The 22,506-nt window shown below is 39.3% G+C and overlaps 1 protein-coding gene across 1 annotated transcript in view; it reads right to left on the bottom strand.

The window, feature by feature from the left end:
- Positions 1-22,506, bottom strand: part of Myo3a (myosin IIIA) — a 216,471-nt gene that overhangs the window by 41,611 nt on the left and 152,354 nt on the right. Inside the window, exons 20-26 of the mRNA XM_031369160.1 lie at positions 19,242-19,395; positions 14,072-14,160; positions 12,129-12,258; positions 10,374-10,453; positions 9,748-9,825; positions 6,991-7,196; positions 453-564 (exon numbers count right to left, since the gene is read on the bottom strand). Of these exons, the coding sequence (XP_031225020.1) occupies positions 453-564; positions 6,991-7,196; positions 9,748-9,825; positions 10,374-10,453; positions 12,129-12,258; positions 14,072-14,160; positions 19,242-19,395 (849 nt within the window). The remainder of the gene's footprint in view (positions 1-452; positions 565-6,990; positions 7,197-9,747; positions 9,826-10,373; positions 10,454-12,128; positions 12,259-14,071; positions 14,161-19,241; positions 19,396-22,506) is intronic.

The raw sequence follows: 22,506 nt of genomic DNA, 5'->3' as shown, positions 1-22,506 counted from the left end.
ACACACTGAGACCCTGGTCCCTTCCATAGAAAAACCCATCAGTTTGCCTTCAATACCACTTGATGTTAAGTATATTTACTGCCAGTGTCATTGGGGTTTTTATTTTGAATAAATAATTGAAATAAAAATTTCTCATACTATTTGATTTATATCAGGTTTGTCTATGGACATGTCTATGGAGCCTTTTTTTCTTTTCTTTTCTTTTTTGACTTTTAACCGATAGAAAAGGCTTTGCCCACTGTGGGCAGTGTCATTCCTAGGCAGCTGGGCCTGAGCTTTATAAAGATCAAAAGTGTTTTTAACTTCACTAAGGAAGGCTTTATGAATTACAAATTTCATCCCCAATTTTACATAGTTTCTAACAAAACTCATAATAGTTTCAAACATAGTAAAGTGTTACATCCTATAAATCTAGTCATCATTTTTCCATCAAAATTATATGAAAATATTACTTTTGTTTTTCCAAGAGCCCAATTATCAAGACCAGCCTTTTCCAAAATGGTAGCACAGGTGTCTGGGGTCACTGGGGGCTCTTCACTTGATTTGTAGCAGAGAACATAATACCTGAAAATGATAAAAATGGCTGATTGGTTTGTGCAGTGGTCCAACATCTCAACAAGGGTAGCCACTCAGCAACTCTGTCATGTTGAAGGGATGAATTCCCAGATTTAATGCTTGGCTCTCTTATATAGCCCCAGAATGATAGCAAAGTGAGATAGATACAAACCAGAGTCTTCTGTAGTTTCACTCCTGTGGTTGCTCATATACTGGGATTGTTCATATACTTCATATATAGAAAATCATTTAATACTCATAAGCACATGAAAATATAATGTTTATGATTTATGTGTGCAGATCACTAGAAAGCCACATTATAGATGCTTACAGAACTTAAATCACATTGAGGATGAATATTTAGTAAATGACAGGATTGGAGTTTAAGCTGAGTTGGACTTTAAAGCATGGGCATTCACTGTAATGGCTAAAGTGGGTTGTAACTTGATAAACCTGAGAAGAGAAAACCTTCTCTTGTTGTTGAAGGCAATTGGAGAAGTGTCTGCATTAGATGTGCAGATGTGCATGTCTGTGGGGCACTTTCTGATTGCTAATCTATATAAGAAGGCCCTCTGTGAGTGATATCTTTCCCTAGGCAGTTGGACCTGGGCTGAATAAGAAAGTCAGTTGAATGTGAATGTAGGAATACACTATTAAACAGCGTTTGTCTGTTGGTTTTCCCTTCAAGTTCTTGCCTTGATTTCCTCCCTTGACTTGCCTCAATGGTGGACTATAACCTGTAGGCTAAAATAAGCCTTTCTTCCTCAAGTTGTTAGTGTTCTATCACAACCACAGAAAACAAACTAGAACCTACTATACACTATCATGCCATCAATAAACTGTGCTCTGGAGACTGTGAGCAAGATGATTGTGCATAGATATCACTATTAAATGGAGCTGCTTTCTCGATCTGAAGATAGGGTTCATTTGAAAATAAACAAAAACAGTAAAACTGTGCTACAGTTTAGAGCTTACATGTTTCTGATGGCCCATGTGTTAAAGACCTGTTCTGTGGAGCAGCTTTTGGATGATTGTAGGGATCCTGAGATTCAGTGGGAGGTCTTCAGGTTTCTGGGGATGTATCTTTAAAGAGATTATTGGGACCACCATCTCCTTCCTTTTCCATTTCTCTGTGTTCCCTTATTCTCCATGAGGCAACTTGTTTTGTTTCAACATCCAAGTGTGATGTGCAACAGTAGCCCCAAAGTTGTGAAACCAATGAATGGACTGGAAGACGGAATCAGCCTTTTATCTGTATCAGTTGGCTATTTCAGATGGTTCATTATCATTGGTGGAAATCTGATAAACATGCTTAGTGTCTTGTGCAAAGTGAGATCATATTGGGCACCTTCCCTTGTGGGATAGTGGACTGTGCCAGGAAACTTGGTAAGTTAGAGTGGATCTGAGATCCTGATACTCTGGTACCCACCTGAGATGGTAGGTACCTCACTGCTTGCTCCCTGCCGGAATACATGTCTACAATTCCTGCATTGGTCACATAGCTCAGAACAGAGGTCTCCATTCTAAAGAGGTATCTAGAGACCTTGAGGGTATAGGCAATAAGCTTCCTTTCCTGGATGTTCCTCCCTGCAAAAGTTATTTAATCTCTGGTCTACCCTGAGAAGTTGATATGCATCCATTTTCCATGATGACCAGTCGATAAATGGTATGGATAAACACGACTGTCTGTTCCACCAAAAACTGCTGTGGGGAGCATGGAGAAGGCCTTTGTCTACAGAGTCATAGCCTAAGTCTCCTATAGAAGGCCTCTCTGTGTTTCCAGACAACAGTCACCATGCTAAGGACAATCTCTGATGAGCTAAGTCAGAGCTCCCATCTCCCCTGGCCCAGGCTAGTCACTGTTCTCAGCTCACCTGCCCCAAGGGTCCCAGCCTTGGACCTCTCTATCCTTATTCCCAGGATGCTCAGGAGTCAGGGAACCCCAACTTCATCTGCACCACATCTTAGACTGCATTTTCCCACCCTTGGTGCAGTGCTTGGTGCTTCCCTAAAGCCTAGCACCTGATGGCTGTGTGCCAAGCTCCCTGCATTTTGCTTCCCTAGCTGCTTGTCCTACACCCCATCTGCTGAGTGGAATGCGGAACTACATTCCCTTTGGGTGGCTTTTCTTGTAAAACAGAAAAGCAGACCTTACTTCACTGAGGTAAAGGTCTGGAGAGGTCTGCATCCGAGAAGGGTTAGTCAGGTCCAGAAGGCTATGAAGTCCTACTTTGAGCTTCGGGAGACCTTTCTAAATTGTTCTGTCTTCTGAATAGTCTATGCTGAATTGGGTGATAACTTTCAAAACAGTAGAAAAGATTTAGCCTTTTATTGTGGTACTTTCTGTTATTTAAAACAGAGATTCATTTTTTCCCTACGATATCCATAGCTTTTCTTTCTTTCATATTTACCACATAGTAATTTGCTATTCTATAGTATCATGGGGCTTTGAAACATAAGTAATTCTCCCCCCCGCCCCAAGTCAGGGTTTCTTTGTTTAGCCTTGGCTATCCTGGAACTTATTCCATAGACCAGGCTGCCCTAGAACTCTCAAAGATCCAAAGCCTCTGCCTCTTGAGACCTGAGATTAAAGGTGCCACCACTGCCCAGCTAATTCTCACTTCTTAATTTCTAAATAAATAATTTACCTGCAACCAACACAAAGGATTTAGTTTTCCTTGAGGTATATACTATAAAACCATGAATATTTTGAAAGCATAAAGCTCATACTTTTTAACCCAAATGGTTGTCTCATTTCCTCTCTTGTTCCTGCACTAATGCCTACTCTTCCAATTCACCTTAGTCCAAATCCACTTAGTTTTTTTGGATACCATTTTATTGGAACCCCAATAGCTTCCCCTCTATTTCTTTTTCACTCTGTAGTTCCATGAGGGAAGTAGTTTTGCTTGAATACATAACCTGTTGAGCCATTATGGCTGTCCTGTAAAAAACCCTACTTCCTATCTTCCCTACTAAGTGCATCCTCTGGCAGATCCTGTTTTGTGATTCTTGATCTTGACATTTTAATGTAATGGTCTTTTGCCCTGTAGATGCTTGCATTGTGTACACCAGTCTCTTGAATTGTCATTTACTAAGTTGTACTGCTTGTCAAGTTCCCTTGTCTTGACTCTGATAATCCTAACCAGATTGCCAATTACTGAAGATAAGTCAGTTTTGAAACTGTCCCTACAGCTCTTAGCAAAGTGGCTTAGCATACATATATTAGTAATATTATTGTATTAGTGATACTTAAGTAGAATAAGGTAGAAAAGACCAATTAGTAAATACCGATTGTTATGTTTGTATATGTTTGGCCCAGGGAGTGGCACTGTTTGGAGGCATGACCTTGTTGGAGTAGGTGTAGCCTTGTTGGAGTAAGTTTGTCACTGTGGGTATGGGCTTTAAGACTTTACTCTTAGCTGTATGGAAGCCAGTATTCTGCTAGCAGCCCTCAGATGAAGATGTAGAACTCTCAGCTTTTCCTGCACCAGACCTGCCCAGATGCTGCCATGCTCCTACCTTGATGATAATGGACTGAACCTCTGAACCTGTAAGCCTGACTAAATGTTGTCCTTATGAGCTGAAGGGGTTTGCAACCCCATAGGAAGAACAAAATATCAACCAACCAGAGCTCCCAGGATCTAAACCACCAACCAAGGAGTACATATTGAGGGACCTATGGCTTCAGCTGTATATGGAGCAGAGGATGGCCTTGTCTGGCATCAATGGGAAAAGAGGCCCTTGGTCCTATGAAGGCTCCAGGTCCCAGTGTAAGGGAATGTGAGGGCGGGGAGGTGGGAGTGGGTGGATAGGTGGGGGCACACCCTCATAGAAGCAGAAGGAGGGGGGATGAGATAGGGGATTTCTTGGGGGGGATTGAGAAAGGGGATAACATTTGAAATGTAAATAAACAAAATATCCAATAAAAAATATTGTCCTTATAAGAGTTGTCTTGGTCATGGTGTCTGTTCACAGCAGTAAAACCCTAAGACACTGATTTATTGACTTATTTAGTGATTTACTTAAAAAGTGATTTACTGCTTTTTGCCAAGCATGACTCCAGTAGCTACCAGCAACAGAATGACCTAAAGATATAACCGAATAGAAGAAATGACAGTTGTTACCTTTGGCAACCTGACTGCAAAAGCTTATACCTATCATATGTAAAAAATGAAAGACACCCCCAAGCTGACTGCCATATAAACTGCATGGAACTTTTCTAGGAAAGTCCCACTTGATTGATTGCCCTACTTTGTGGTTTCATAACATAAAGTGTGAACTGGATATGGACTGAAGTCTTCCAGGAGCTACAGGTTCTGTGTTGGGACCACTGGTAAATACATCTCCTTTCTTTCACTCTTGATGATGTTAGAGTGCTTACTCCAGAGAGATTCTTGCAACAATATTTATATTAACATTTAAGAAAGGTCTACTCTTCTCATGGCACATGAAATATATGACAATAAGTCAGATTTTAATTTTAACCTCAAACTCCTTTACATCTAATGTTTTTAGGTTATGCATGCTCATGGACAGAACTGAGTATTTATCTACTGGCTAAGTAAAAATTTCAATATCTTAAGATTTCTTATTTAGATACAAATTTAAATCTATACAGGCCACTTTAAACTTCTATGAAAGCCCTTTAATATAAAATCCAAAATATAAATGAAATTTATATATATGTATATACATATATATATAATCATGAAAAAGTGGTAGTGTGTTCTTGATTTCAGGACATTCTAAAAAACTGCTTTTATTTTCCTCTTTGTATTTTTAAGGAAAAAAAGGGCTAAGATGAATGTCTGAAAAAGAAGAGAATCATCATAAAGAATTACCATTATCCTGAATCTTAGACACTGTAACAGGTTGTGTAAGAAGTGTCCGCCCAAAGTCACAGGTGTTGAAGGCAGTTCTGTGCCTGGTGAAGTGGTTCTGCTGAGGGATAACTGGATCACACGATACTAACTTGTCAGTGTGATAGCTGATGGGCTGTTAGGAGTTGGAATCTCATTGGAGGAAGTAGCCACTTGAAGGCATAGAGGCACATCCCTGCATCTGAAAGGTTTATTATTCTTGTCTCTTTTATTCACCTTCTTTCTCTCAGTATCCCTCTACTTCCTGGCAGCAAGTCTCTTCCACCGCACCTTCCCAGCATGAACATAGCCAGTTGACCACAGAGCAGAACCACTAAGCCCATCAGCCCAGGCAAATGTTTCCTTTAGCAAGTTGCTTCTTTCCAGAATTTGTCGCAGTGATAGACTATCAACAGGCCATGTAAAAGAAAGCATGGTATAACTTTCTTCTCCTTCTTTTCTTCTCCTTCTCCTCTGCCTCCTCTGCTCCTCCTACTTTTTCTATTTCTCCTTTTTCTCCTTATCCTTATTATTATTGTGGAGACATGTAATTAGGATTTGTTGAGCAAAGCAATCAAAGCTTTGCTTTGTTCTTAATATTCCTTTGCATACTTTAAAAAGGAAGAATGGGGAGTTTTATAGAGGGAGAATTCTTTGAACATTAAAATTTCCTGAAAATTGCAGTCTATCTAAAACTTGAAATTTCTTTAAATATAATGATGAACAGAAATGACAGGATTGACAAGTATCACAAATATAGGCATTTAAAATATTAAATATTTAAAATATTGACACTAATGTATTACTTAAAATATATTTACTATATAAAAATTTAATTTTACAATAATTTTAAGCATTAAGAACTCTTTGTATTTAATGGATTCTTTCTTAAATTAGAAAAGCTTAAATTGACATATAAATTTCAGTTGACTTTCTGTATCTGCCAAGTCTCTATAGACATAACATTATTCAATTTGATTATTATAGCCATTCTATCAGATGGTCATAGCAGACTTAGGAGGTGAGGAAAGTGAAATACCACAGAGGCCAGGGGTCTTAGCCCAGCACTACCAGCATTTGAGTGTGAATAGCTTTGTTGTGGGAGCTGCCCTCTGAGCTATAGATGACATGATTAGCTGCATACTGAGCTCCTACCCGCTACATGGGAAGCCACCTTGAAGGCTTGACATTCCCAAATGTCTTCCAATATTGGTAGGTATCTTTTGAGGGGCATCATGTGTTCTACTTCAGAACTATTGATGTAGTCCCATGGCTACACAGCAAGTGGTAGCCTTGGGCTGAGAACTCATATCTCTCAGCTCTTCAGTACAGAGTCTTAGACCCTTGACCCTTCAGCATCTTTCACATATATCTTCTCTCTCCACAGAGACTTCCCAGAGCACAGCAGACTGCCCCAGACCAACTAACAATAGCTACATTCATTCTTTTTTTACTGTACAAATAAAATGCTTCCTCCCTAAGCTGCCTAGACTACTCACTGTTTTATGTTCTACAATCCTCCTGAAGATTTTAAAAAATATAAACAGCACAATGGAAACTTAAGGAATGCACATACCTCTTTATAAAGTTAGCGAAGAGTATCCGATGTGAGTAACCAAGCCTTCGAATTCTTGCTGTCTCCAAAATCCCTGTGCAGCGTAGCTGGAGCAGCACTTTCTCCTTGTCGTACTTTCTTGCTTGCCGCTCATTATTTGGCTTGATGCAACGGACAAAATGAGGTTGGCCCACCACCATTTTAGATAACAAATCCATTAAGGAGTACTATAATATACAACAAGAATCAGTTTCATGGAATGATATTTAAAATGTTTGAGCTTGTAGGTCTTCATTTTTATTATAAGGTTGCAGTTATAAAATTTAATGTTACAAATGGCTAGTCACAGTAAGTGGAAAAAGATCTGATACATTGAAGAGTAACTCTCTAAATATTTCAGATTTAATAATAAATATTTAGAGGCAATAACTAGGAGGTTGCCTATGAAAACTTTGCCTACAAATGTTTAAGGTAGTACTAATTAAGTGATGAATTTATTTACTTATTTTTACATACTATCTAAGTAATTATATCCTATCAAGCAAACATGCCAAATTACAATATTGAGACACACAATTTGGTTAATTTACTTTATATACTAATTTGCTTGTCCTATTCTGTCTTTGTAGAAAAAAGCATATAAGAAACAAACACTTTAACTTCTGTTTGGAATCATCTAGTTTAAAATTAGGGCAGGGAAGTTAGCTTCATATATAGGACACATATAAAAATAACCAAAGTGATATCCATTTAACAATTATACCATGGTTTATTATCAAATTGATTTGTGGAGAACATTTTATTAATATAGATATTAAAACTTTATTCTGTACTTTATTTTATTAGAATTAACAAAGTCCATTAGAAGTGGAACCTCAGCAAAATAGTCATCTTTAAGACTGGGATCAGGATTAGAACTTCCTGGCAAGGCAGAAAATAAATACAGCATGGAGGATTGGGTTTTTAGTGTTAGAAATGAAAATATATAGAGTCCCAGGGCCAGTGCAACTCAAATACTGAAGTTAGACAACTGAAAAATCTGCTGCTTTCGTGTGCTCTCCTAGGGGACCAGCTCAGATGTCGTCCTCCCAAACAGTTGCATCTGCCACTCTAGAGTCCTTTCACTACATTATTTGTGAGTCATGCAAACATCTGCCAGGCACTGGGATCCAAAGATGACAATGCCTGCTGGCTTTCTGAGCCATTTAGGCACTTGGGTTTTCTTAGGACTAAGGCATAGTCACCCTTGTTCCATTCTAGTTTGCAGAATAAAAAAAAAAAGCTTGAGAACATATTACATAGTGCATGGAATTATCCTCTGTCAATTTTTACTTTAGCCTGATGATTAAAGTGATCTCATGACCTGATCCGACTTAACATTCACACAGCGTTTGATGCTAACAACAGTGGTATCATAATGTTGTGGACAACTTAAAAAATAAACTAGTTTGGCTGTAAGTATGTTTAGTGGTTCACATGTGCTGCCTTGATGATATAACAGGATTTATTAGCAGTGAACACAGGCTGTAAGCATGTAAATGTGTATGCATATTCTCATATATACAATACAGGCAATGCTCAAGGAGGATTTGATAGTGTCTACTATAGACTTAGGGCTGTGAGAATACGCATATTCTCATATATACAAGTATTCAGACAGTTTAAAAAGTGGTTCATGACTCTATTACAGGAATTCATTCATTCACTGGACACCAATAGTATGGTTAATTTGATTACATCCGCGACTTCCATATTAAGTGACTAGTGGTCTCCAGGTTTAGGTGGCATTTTCTCTGTCATTCTGGTTGGCTGGTTCAGAAGAGGTAAGTGAAGCTGGGACTATACTGAGAATGGTTAATTCAGGTGCTTGAACACAGGGAGGAGAGTGCTTCCTTCCTTTTCTTTCTCCCATAAAGTTCAAGAAAGGTTACCTTGCTCATAAGCCATGGTGTGCTACTGTAACTGCTGATCTCTTCCTTGCTCCAGTCCTATAATTGGCTCTCTCTTCCTGCTGAAGGTATTGGCTTGTGTATGTGCAAGGAAATATGGGCTACAAAGCCATGCTTAACCCTGCCCCATCTGTCTATACCCAAACCATTCAGAGGCATTGAATTAAAAAAATTCTCCTTTTAAATTTTTTTTAAAAAATTATTCTAGTGGGAATGCATTTGGATGCACAGATCTATCTGTCTGTCTATCTGTCTATCTATCTATCTATCTATCTATCTATCTATCTATCTATCTATCTATCTATCTAGTTTTCAAGACAAGGAATCACTATGTAGCCCTAGGTATCCTAGAGCTCACTATGTAGACCAGGCTATGTTGACCTCACAGAGATCTGCAAGCCTCTGCCTCCTGAGTGCTGGGATTAATAGCTTTACCCCCCCCCTTCTCTCTCTCAGACAAGGTCTTACATGGTCATGGCAGTCCTGGAACTTATTGTGTAGACCAGGCTGGCTTTGAACTTAACAGAGATCTGCCAGTCACTTCTGGGATTAAAAGTGAGTGCCACCATATCCCGTTCATAAGGAAAAACTTTAATGAAGTTATAAATTCCATTACAATTTTCACGGAGTTCTCTACTTCACAGGAGAAATATCAAAATAAACTGATCCACAAATGAAACTATGTGCTAACATATCCTGTATCCATTGCAGTTAATGGGTATAATAAACATTGTTTTTTGTTTTTTTTTTTTTTGCCAGTTACACTTTTTATATCTAACTCATTTAGAATGAACAGTAACCTTAAATACACCATAGTTTAACATCTTACTCTAAAATATGATGAGACCGTTTGTGTTTTCACATTGGTGGTTTCACAGGCATGGCATGTGACATCTCTAGTTTCACCCTAAGGAGACCAAAGAAGAGAGTGAGACCTTACCATCTTCTGCACATTGTGATCTACAAGACCTATGTGATATTTTCCATCAGTTTATCTTAGTCTAGGTGTTAAGTGCACAAATCCTCGCATGTTATTGCTATTTGTACTTTAAGAACTGCTGGTTTAGCCTCATTAGAATGTGGACTGGTCTTGTGCCAAATGTGAAGGTTTCTGACCTTGGCCACATGCACTTTTTTATTTGGCAACTGTACAACATTTGAAGATTAAAAAAAATATGAATATACCAGAAAGGCATGGTGTTTTAGCAGCAGTTAGTAAAAAGCAATCATAATATACACATCTGCTAATCAAGAACAAAAAGCAAAGGGACGGAGAGAGCAGCTTGCCCTCAGGAGCACAGAAGCATCACCAAGGGACGTGCAGATGAGCAGCTTGCTCTCAGGAGCACAGAAGCATCACCAAGGGACGTGCAGATGAGCAGACTTGCTCTCAGGAGCACAGAAGCATCACCAAGGGACGTGCAGATGAGCAGACTTGGAGGTGCATCATCTTACCTTGGTCAGATTTGTGGATTTTTCTGAATTCCGCATCTGATAGTTTATTACATTTTTAGTTTTAGAAAGCGGCAAGTTACCTATGGGATTGCAGATAACATTCATTTGTCTTTTCGTATCCTTAGTGGCTAGATAATGTTTTTACTTATTTAAAGTATTCTGAGCATATTAAGGCTCAGAAGCTTGGTTACTTATTTATTCAAATAAGGATAAAAGATAGTATGTGAAAAAATAATAATTTTGTTTGTTTAGTTTCCCAGACACACTTTCTCTGTGTAGCTCTGGTTCTTCTGGACCTCACTGTGTAGACCAGGCTGGCTTCAACAGAGATCTGCCTGCATCTAACTCCCAAGTGCTAGCATTAAAGGCATATGCTATAATGAATCTTTTCCTGTTTTTGGTTTTGTTTCCTCCTCCTGTCCCTCTTCCTCTTCTCCCTCCTCCCCTTCCTGTTCCTGTTCTTCTTGCTCTTCATCTTTTTTCAAGGAATCCTGCAATGTAGTCCAGAGTGACCTCATACTCCTGCTTCAGCCTCCTGACTTCTAGTAGCACAGACATGGACCACCACGCTCAGCTACTACAAATCCCAAATTCAGAAAAAAGGAAGAAAACCCAACTTCCGCACATGACACAATGGGAAAGGTAGAAGTGACTGACGGCTTTCCTCTCATTTATGAGAAGAGATGGGCAGATTATGATGAACTCACTCCACATGTGAGGTGTGTCTGTGTGTTTTAAGTAGTTTCTGAGGTTTTGGTTTTTTTCTAATTCAAGCTGGACTCCACAATGAGCTGTAAAGTCACATGAAGTGCTTTTAGCAAATCAAATGTAAGTGAAGTCAATATGATCTTTTCAGTCAATATGATCATGCATTCAGGTGTGTGCTCTGTACCATTAAAGGCAGTGAAACAGTGAAGGTTGTAGAAGCCAGTAAAACTTGGCTTTAAATTATAGCTATCATTCTTAGTTGGGGTGCTATTCTACTAATATTCTGCATTTTCAATACTTAAATAATGCTTACTTATTTAAGCCTTAAATAAAATGTAACCTTCTGGATGACGTGCAAAGTGTCTGGAACAAGACTTTTACATATATGTTTGAGGATATGGAAGCAATTCAAGGGAGGGAGAATAATGTTTTCGACAAATGGTGTTTGAACAATCAGAGAGGGGTTATGAGGAGGGGAGGAGAGATCACAGGGGCTATGTGGGAGATAATTAGTATGATTAATATGCTCTCTGTAGGTTATGGGGATGTATATATGGAGCCTTTATGTGAAAACATCCAATTTTATTGGCTAAATATTTCAGTTATACATCAGTATAACCACTAAAACTTTTACAGAAGCATTTTAAACTACAATGTGAAGAACTTGAATCATGTATTTTCCCACAATAAATGAAAGTGAGAATGAGTAAGGAGAGGGGTAAGAAACAGCATGATATAAACTAAGTAAGTAGAGAGCCCATGGACACCAGGGCTCATCTCCGGCCTTCCATTCCTGAAGACAGCAGGCTCCTTTTGAGGAGAGTGGACTCTTCTACATTTTCTGGTGAGATTGTCAAATATTTTTCTTTATAAAAGCCTCACACCTTTGTACTGCTTTTTATGTCTCTCTTAGATTAGGAATAAGTGAATATTTAGTGAATTGAAAATAAACACAAAATATTGAGGACTCTGGTCACAAATAAATCACGTCAATAGAAACTACTTGATGGGGCTTAGGGGAAGTTTTCCAAACATCAACTGCCTTACCTGTTTTGGTCAGAGGGTAGTTGACAAGTTGCCGAATTACATTGTTTTCTGATGACCTCAAAAGCAACACAATATCAGTTGGGAGAGTGTCTCTGTTTTTAGCCAAGAATCCACTAGCACTATAGAGGACCTGTTGATAAAAAGTGTTATGGTGATTATTACAAATAGTCACTGTCATCCTTAATGCTTAAATGAAAGTTCAATCCTTACTGAGCCACAAACACACAAGATGTGTGCAATTCCATACCATTAGGTCAGAAATGCGTGAATCTGGTATGCTCCTTTTCTTTATTTGGAGGGATGGGAAGCATAGACCCTTCCCCACTTCCCTGAGGACTGGCCCAGCTCTACTGACGTCACCATGATAGGTCTTATTTAACTCGGAGATTGTATGCTATAGGGGTATATTTCTGGTACTTCTAAATAATTTAAAGACTTTAAAAATATGAAAACTTCCCAAAGATTTCTGATGGATAATCAAAATGTGTAGGTATAGATTGAATCATGCCAATCCAGAACTTGTGTTAAAGATGTCTGCAGAAGTCTCACAGAGTACAGACCATATTAAGACTGGGTGAGATGACATCTGTCTACAAGCTAGGAGAAGAGGCTTTCTTAGACAACAACCTGCTCAGGATACCTTGGACTCACACTGTCAGCTTCGAGAACAGCAACAATCAGCTTCTCCTTTTGGGGAATTCAGCCAGTACTCTTGTTATAAACCAAATAATATACTTAGTAAAAATGACTGGATAAAATGATCATAGGCAAATCTTCATTGACAACCTTTATTTGGTTGGGCAAACACTAAGAATCAGGGAAGGTTATAATGAAAATGCCTTAAGGTATATATAGTTGTTAAAAAATGAAAAAGATAGGTGTATGTGTGTTTTGCCTGCATGTAAGTCCATGCACCATTTTGCACAATGAAATGCCCACCAATGCCAGAAGAGGCCATCATATCCTCTGGAATTGGAGTTATAGACAGTTCTCAGTTGCCACGTAGGTGCTGGGAACCAAACCCTCTGCCTTCTGGAAGAGCAGCCACTGTTCTTAACCATTGAGCCATCTTTCCAGCCCCTCAGCTTAAGTGATATATTGTTAATGACAAAGGTCATTGGGACATACCCTGACCCACGGAAGTGGCCAAATGAACAAAAATATAGGCCTTCACAATTAGTTTATTTGTCAGTGATTTCTTCTATCATACATTCTTTCTTGATTTTAATCTTTATACCTCAACAATTATGGCACAGTTCTGAGGGGATGGCCCATTGTTTTCATGGAGGAGAAAGTGTCACCTGAGTTTAAGACAACATATTTGAGGTTTGACAGGTGTGTGGCTGTGTTTCAACAAAATTTATGAATGCTTCTCTAAAGTCTTGACTATCCATTAGTCAAGACTAATTGCACACATCTGAGGCAACACTACTTGCTGACAATTTCTCTTCTTTTCTCTCTCTCTCTCTCTCTCTCTTATCTTTCTCATTTAGAGCATTGGTTGAAAGAGTGTGGATGAGGAGAGAGAGGAGAGAAAAAGAGGGAGAGGGAGGAAAAGAGGGAGAGAGAGTAAAGAAAAGGAGAGAGACTGAGAAAGGAAGTGAGAAAGAGAGGGAGGGTGACAGAGAGAAAAAGAGAGAAAGAGGAGAAGAGGGGCAGAGAGGGAGTGACTGCCCCAGCCCCATGCTTGGGCAAAAGGTAAGAGATAGGCCTGGAAAATGCCCCAAACTATTGTTTAAAAGAGTAAAATATAGTTAACCACAGCTAGCTAGTCATTGTCATCAGACTGAATGACCAGGAAGACACAGGCTGACAGGAGAACTAGGACCAGATAGAGGTAAGATATGGCCACCTCATTAGAACCATGTCCCAATATTTTGGGGCCAGCTCTTCTGATACCATTAGTAGAAATGGCAGAGAGACAACGTTCTTGAAATTCTTACTTTTCCTGCATAGTGGTGAATGCCAAAACTGAGCTTCATTCTTTTCGGTCTCCAGAAGTATTGTGACTTCAAGTTGTCTTCAAACTTTTCTGTGGAAGAAAAGTGAACTCCAATATTAGGCACACAGGAGATCCTCAAGTAAAATTGATGGTCATAAGTTATTTTTTTCCCACACAATGCATGATGAACAGTGTCTCTGTTTTAATATAGTAAAATCATGAAGTTTTTGGATATTAATGACAAAGCAAAATTCTCAAACAAATGTTTACCACTACATCATGGTTGAGGGGAGGTCTCAAATGTCAGCATGGGTCAGAGTCACCTGGAACATCAGTATGGGTGCAGCAGATTTGGCCTCACCCTGTGAGTGCAGCACGTGGTAAGTCTTGGGAGGGAGCTATGAATTCACTAGCTCCAGGTACTGCTGATGCTCTCAGTGTGAAAGCTACACTGTGATGCCAGGATATTACCTTAAAGTCCTAGTGGCTTGGCTTTCCTATTTATTTCATTGGGTTCATAAATGTAGAGGGTGGTTCTGATGCTTTGATCAGGAATCTATTTACTGACTCTGAAGGTCCTTACCCTCAATTGGCTTTTGATCTATCAATAAAGTTGCCAATAGGCAATGACTGAGTTGGGACACAGAGAGTTGCACAGGCAGAAGTTTGGGTATAGGAAGAGACTGGGAGAGAGAGGAGAAGGGGATGCAATAGTGGAAGAGATAAAGCCAACAAGCCTGCGGAAGCAAGGGAAGATTTAGGAGTGTCCAGTCATTGAGTTATCTAAGGCATATTGAGAATAACTGGTGTGTGTGTGTGTGTGTGTGTGTGTGTGTGTGTGTTTCTATTTGAGGATCCTAGATAGTTCCTTGGTGGGTGCACATGCTACCAGCCAGGAACTTGAAGCAGTGTAGACAAAACTACATGCAACACATAAAGGCAGAATAGGTTCATAAAGGCAGCCAAATTTCTATGAGAATTTTAACACATCCAAGTACTTGCTGGTGAAATTATTTTCCCTATGATGCTGAGATTTTTTTCCTTTTCTCTCTGGTGTCCAAGGGACAAAACAAGCATCATATCAGGAGAAAGCAATACCACATTTACCATAAGTAAGTGAGGAAGAAATAAATCTACCCTTTTTTAAGTACTCACATGTATATTATGATTATCCCCCATAAGCAGGGAATAAGGTATTCTTCATTAAAATGACCTCTTTTCTATTTTAAGTTGGACATTTTTATTTTAAGTACTTTCTTTTTGAGAGATGGTCTCATGTATCCCTTGCTATGTAGACAAGAATAATCTTAAACAAGTGATCCTTTAGACTCCCCACCCCGCTGGGATTAGAAACAAGCATCAACCAAACCCAGTTTACAAAGCCAGAGCTTTCTGTGTGCTGGTGTGATATTTAATCTAGATTGCCACTTTGATTGGATCTTGAATCAACTAAGAGGCCTATGGGTAAGAATATGTCCTAGAGTGTGTAGGGCGTTCTGGCTGTGGCCCAAATATTAAAAGGTCTGAAGGAGAAGCAAGCTGTGTGCTCATCTTCTTTTACCTCTTGGTCTTGAGCCTCTCTCTCTGTTCTGTGTTGCTGCTAACCTCTTCTGGGATATCAGAGCAGCTTCTTTGGCCTTCTAATATGGGCAGGAGGTCAGTGACCCTCTGGAAATCCTCCAGAGGCTTTAGTGCTAGACTAGGGCCACTGAGGCTTCCATCCTTGTGGACTGAACCAGTCCTTAGCTTCTTCAGCATACAGACAGCCACTGTTGAACTAGTCATGCTATATCATGCTAGCCAATTGAACACACCTCTTTTGTGATGTACATTCACCCATAGGTTCTCTTCCTCTAGAGGACTCTTCTGTACACCAAGCAAGTGCACTTTTAACCAGCCAAGCTATGTCCCCACCCTGGATAATTTTCCTTTGATTGTGATAGTCTTGCTTTATCATTAATATCCCAAATCTGCATAAGTTAGATATATTGATATAAAATTTTATTTTTGTGGGAACTGGGGAGATGGTTCAGTGGATAAAGTTCTGAGTACCTGAGATCTGCTTCATGGAGCTCTCTTGTGGGGATGTATACCTGTAACTCCAGCGCTTGGAACGGTTATAGGATTTTCCCTGTTCAGTTATATTAGGGCAGCAGGAGGCCTGTGATTGGACAGGGAAAAGGGAGGAAGAGCTAAGAGTTTCAGATACAGAGAGTACCTCAGTGAAGGAGAAAGGAAGGTGGAGGCAGACGTGAACCAGCATGTCACAGGTAGTTATGATATCAAAGGATTAGAATAATTAGAATAAGCCGGGCAGTGGTGGCGCACACCTTTAATCCCAGCACTTGGGAGGCAGAGGTAGGTGGATTTCTGAGTCGAGGACAGCCTGGTCTACAAAGTGAGTTCCAGGACAGCCAGGGCTACACAGGGAAACCCTGTCTTGAAAAACCAAAAAAAAAAAAAAAAAAAAAAAAAAAAAAAAGAATAATTAGGATAAAGCTTTTATCATTATCAATTGGTTCTGAAATTACTGTATTGGCATCTTGTAAATTGAGAATTTTTTGATACATAAATCTGATTGGTTAATTATAAAGTTCAAGAGTTTTGCTTTACTTGGCTACTGGAATGTGGGACTGCTGATGGCAGAGAGAGGGAACTAGTGACTCCAGGGACAAGCATGCCAGATGCTGTGGTGGCTAGCTGGAGAGAGTTGCTAGTAACAGGTGCATTGGAGTGTAGTCCAACTCTGTTGGGGAGTTGGTGAGTTGAGAGAAGCAGGAGTGCAAAGAGTTGGTGGGTTCATTATTTAATATTTCCTGCAACAGGTGGTGAACCAATGTGTTCGGCACGAATCTACTAGAAATTTAAGATTAGTAGCCTGAAAATTAGAGTTTTATTTTTTTTAAGTGAGTAGCTGGGTAGCACTGAGAAGAGTCACTTGGACCTAAGTATGGGAACCTTGAAACAAAAAAACTGATGGTAGGCTCTGAGGTCCCCTGCTATGGGGAGTGCAGGCTGCTCTGAATCAGAGAGCTGTAGAATGGAAGCTGCCTACTTCTTGGGGGCAGAGATTGATTGATTGGGATTTGCTTTTAGGACAGATTTATAAACAGATTTTGTCTGAATCACGTGGGGAATTTTGCCTGTGGTTCACAACTAGGATAGGGAAAATTAGTCACTGACTTCAAGTAGAGAGGACAGTGAACAGGTATTAAGTAATAATGTCTGTGGCTCCAGGCAGAGAGCCAAACAGAAAGATGGTGTAAAGATATATTGCTCTAATATGTCTTACAAGATACTCAAATTCTGTCTAATGTGGGCTCCACAGGAATTCTGGGTTTAAATCCTGCTTTGACTAGCTGCCTACTTAAAAGCAGGTACAGGTAGAAGTGTAAATCGATTGTTTTAAAGATGGTATAAAGACATATTGCTCTAATATACCTCACAAGATAATCAAATTCTGTCTAATGTGGGGCTCTACAGGAATTCTGGGTTATTATCCTGCATGGCAAAATAGAAAAGGCCTAAGAATAGGCACATGAGTATTTTAGTTTACTTTGTTTGTTTTAATTTTCAAAATGGGTGTGATTTTGAGTTTTGTGGTTGTATTATTTCTCTGGGAGAGAGGTCAAAATAAAGGTTTTTCTGGTTCCAGGCTCAAGGGTTTGCTGATTTTGGAGAAAGGTTTTGTTTTTATTAGAAAAGAAAGAGGGAAGTATTGTGGATAACCCTGGGGTTGCTTGTATTTTGATGCTAATTCCGTTCTCCTGGGAGGGTTTGCAAATGAGGAATGAGGTACTCAGGTGACTTCTTGTGAACCAGTTCCTTAATGAATAAAGGAGCCAATCACTGGGCAAGAAGGTGGGACTTCTAGGGAAAAGAGGGAGAGGGGAAGAGGGAGGAGGGGGGAGGGGGAGGGGAGGGAGGGGAGGGGAAGAGGGAGACATGACAAGTAAAAATCCTAATCATGTATGCCTTATTAAATCTAATCGTCTGGTGGTGAATACTGATGAAACCACCATTGATACCTGGAGACACTAGTAATTACATCCTGTCCTCACACTATCCCCACCCAAAAGGACTCTCGGACTCCCTTCCTCTCCCTCTCCCTTTCCCTCTCCCTCTTCCTCTCCCTCTCCCTCTCCCTCTTCTGGGTTGGACAGAGGGAGGGATGTTTACTTGTTGTGCCCAGAGATTGAGTTACCATTGTTTCTGAGCTAAATTTGGGTGGTGTTTTTCTTCTTATAGTGACTTGACTGGGTTCCAGAGAGAAAGGTATGGTGGCAAAGCATGGGTTTGCCTGATGTGCACCACAAAGGCCATGGGGGCTTTGAAGAATGGGCTGACATGGTAGCTACACACCAGTGGGAACCTAGCTAGCTGGGTGGAGATTGTGGAGTTCTGAGTCAGAGTCTCCATGAGATAAAGACAGGTTGGCCATTGCTTGCCAGTGCATGGCTGGCCAGGGCACCTGGGCAGAGGCCCATGTATGGGAATGTGCTGGTTCAATTTAATATTTCTCAAAACAGGGAACAAAGATGGAGACAGGCAGAAGCAGAAGCTTGCTAGCCAGTCAGCATATCTAAAACAGTGGGGTCAGGTTCAGTGAGAGATCCTGCCCCCCAAAATGAAGCAGATAGTGGTAGAGGAATTCATCTGAAGTTGACTTCCAGTTTCACTCCCACATGTACACACACCCCTTCACACACCTATAAACACACACACATACACACACATACACACACTTATTCACACACACAAACACACACACACAAAAGTAAAATTTTTGTTTATGGCACTGATTTTATCTTTCTGCTTACTATTTCTTTTAACAGTCCAGAAATGTCTCCCTATTTTTCCCACCAACTTGTAACTTGGGGTGGGAGAAGTTTTATGGTTTATAGTGATTTATAATCCAAGATCCAGCATTTGGATTTCTACCATAAAGGAAGCAGACATCCAATCTCCAATGTTGTTTAATTCATCACTAAGAATTTCACCCTATAATAAACACTGGTCAAGGTATTTGATCCAAAATCACTTCTTGAAAACTAGTTACTTTAGGCTTTGTGACAGCTATTTTCTCCCAAATGATTTAACACAATTCAAAATTATTGCAACTTTTCTGGTTCCTCCAAAGGCCATACTGTCATTTCAGGCTGAACCCTCACCTATGAGAGTCTGGTCAGTAGCCTTTGGAAATCTGCTTTCCTCATCAAGCAGGGACAATAAGCCCATGGGCTTCTGTAGAAACATGTCCAAGAGGGGCCGGTTGTCTTCGTATTCAATAACTCTAGCATCTACGTCTTCATTTAGGTATTCATTCTGTAAGTGGTTCGAACAGAAAAAAATCAATCACTTAAAACTGTAGAAAATGTATAGGTGGGTAGTAATTACCCAGGTTTCTATTTTACATATATTATAATGAATTGCTATCTGTGACATTGCCTTAAATGGAGTTGTATCATTTTATTTCTCCCTTTGCACAACTTCTTGCTCATTAAAATCAGCACCAATTATAATCAGGAGACTAGTCAAAGGATTACCAATCTCTCAAAATTACAGAGGACTATATTTTTAATGGAACATGGAAGGGCTGTGTTCCAGAATTTGCAGAGCATAACTGAAACAGATCCTAGGGTTAGGCTTTTCCCATTATCTCTGTCAAGAACACTCACATAATGTTCAACCATGATTCCAGATACTGACATTGCTAGTAGAGTAGATTGCAGTAGGCAATGAGAACAATCTGAAGGGTCAGAATCAAGGATACCTAGATCCACATCTGGGCTCAGCTACAGAATTCATTAGACTTTTCTAACTCTCTAAGTGTTCCCTTTCTCATCCATTTAACCAACTCACAAGATAAAAATATATGGTATATTGATAATAATTTGTTTGTGAGTATATAATAAGATGTGTGAAATATAACCACACATAATCAGGAGCTGCTGACAATGAGTGCAGGAGCATGGTGTGATGGCTTGAATATTCTCAGTCCAACATATATGTTTAAATTAAAAGAAAATTTAAGTCTTAAAAAGAAAAACAAAAAAACTACTCAAAATAGTTTGCCCAGCATTAAATGAAAACAATTTCTTGAATTTTTACAGGTAACCTTGGGGAAGTCTGTAAACCTAGAATTATTTTACTGGTAGATACATTATGCTGACAGCATATAATAGCTTAAATCACAGCTGCAAAGTTTAAAAGAGTTTCCTTTGTTTTATGTAGAAAGTGTATGAGGTTATGTTCTTAACTGATGCAATTGTCATTTCTATTTGTTAGTGTCAAAAATCCACTGTGCATTTTTGTGGCAGATCACGTAGTGCAGAGAAGAGTAAGCAGGAAGACAATGGTTTCCTTCAAGTACTTTTGTTATTATATACTCCAGATAAACCGCATAGAAAAAAAGATACTATTATTTTAATCAGGGATTATAAAGCATTTATAGTAAAACAAACATACATAAAACAATACACTAAATCCTATAGGAAAGATCATTGGAAAGTATTCATCTATTTTTAAGCATATGTAGACGCATAAAGCTCACATTCTTAGTCAATTCTTGGTTCTGTCCAACACATCAAAAACACATTTAAGGAAGATGGTGAGAACAGTGTGAACTGAATTCAATTGAAGTGCTGAGAATAAACTCTTCCCCCACCCCCCATGCTGCTCTTACTGTCTAAATTCCATTTAGAAAGTTGGGAACTGCTCTCTAAGGCTCAGGGACCATAGTGGGAGAGAGGGAAGAAAGACTGTAAAAGTCAGACATCAAGGAGGATGGGAGGGAGACAGTGTCTCCTGGACATGACAGGACCACTTCACATAAGTGGTTATGAGCCTCAACCACTGACTGAAGAGCTATCAGTAGCTGACTGCTTCTGAGAGAGATCAAGTCAGTTTTCATTAAGAGTGTTGCTCCTGGTAGATCAACTAAGTTCCACATCCTCCTATAAGAAGTATATGACAGCACAAATTGGAGTTCTTTGGACACACACACCACAAAGTTGGGAGGAGGTAGGGACATAGGGGTACAGGAGTTAAGAGGAGGAATGGGGCTTTGAAATAAGAAGAAAACACAAAGTATGACATTCTCCAAAAAATAATAGAAATCTTAAAACAGATGAAGATGGAAAGTCATTTCGTTACATGTTAAAAGGCAAGGGAAATTGGAAGGATTGAAGGTTCTTCAAGTTCTGTTTCTTACTGTATTTTGAGTGTTAGTGGTAAGAAAGTTCATATGAGATTCATTTAGGAAGCCATGGCCCAATGGAACCTAAATACTTGATGGTTAAATCATCATCTCCTCCCCCGGGGAGATTTAGGATAATTCCACTGAGCTCTCGGATTCACATAGTAGCATGAGAAGATGGTTCCATGTTCTGATAGAGGCTTCCTCATGGCTTCTCAGTACAAATTTAAGCATACCTTCCTTAGCACAGGCTAGTCACATGGTAAAGGTTACTCATTTTCATTTTGGTCTCACTTATTCTGACAGACCATCCCTCAGTCTCTCAGACTAACTTAGCAAATTCCTTTCCCCTTTGCCTCATCAATGCTTTAATCTCATGCCTTTAGCCTCTAAAGCAATGAGAGAATTAACTTTTTTTGGTTCAGCAAACTTTCTTATGGTCTGTAGTATTTTATTATAGCAGCCTCAGCAAACTAGCATAATATCCTTTCTGTATTCTTTCTAACTATAAGAATTTTTTTTTTAAATCAGTTTTCCACAAGTGACAGCTCATACTGGGGAGGTTGTGGAGTAAAGGGAAAACTTATACATTGCTGGTAGGAGTGCAAGTTCATACAAACACTACGGATATTAATGTGGTAGTTCCTCAGGAAGATGGGAATCAATCTGCCTCAAGATCCAGCTATATAACTCTTGGGCATATACCCAAAAGAAGCTTCACCCTACTACAAAGACAGTTGCTCAACCATATTCATTGCTGCTTTATTCATAGCATCCACAAATTAGAAATTTTTTTTAGATGTTCCTCAACAGAAGAATGGATAAAGAAAATATGATACATTTACAAAATGGATTATTACTTAGCCATTAAAAAATGACATCATAATATTTGCAGGCAAATGGATGGAACCAGAAAAATCACATTAAATGAGGTATTCAAGACCTAGAAAAACAAATATGGTATGTATCATGCATACGTCAATATTGCCTGTTAAGTCAATGAATGATAACCAAGCTATGATCCATAGACCCACAGACAGTAGGTACAGTGTAAGGAACTAGAGAGAACAGATAGCTATCATTTGGAAAGTGAAATAAAATAGATATTTATGGATGTGTGGGAGATTGGAATAGGAGGATCAGGTACACAGAGAGTGTCAGCCGCCTTTCTCTGTCCAGCAGAAATAAGGAGGCAACAACGAGCTCTTCTCCATGCAGTTTAATCAGGAACCTTCATT

This window comes from Mastomys coucha, unplaced genomic scaffold (genome assembly GCF_008632895.1).
Source record: "Mastomys coucha isolate ucsf_1 unplaced genomic scaffold, UCSF_Mcou_1 pScaffold15, whole genome shotgun sequence".
Lineage (NCBI taxonomy): Eukaryota > Metazoa > Chordata > Mammalia > Rodentia > Muridae > Mastomys > Mastomys coucha.
This window is presented reverse-complemented; position numbering and strand designations above follow the sequence as displayed.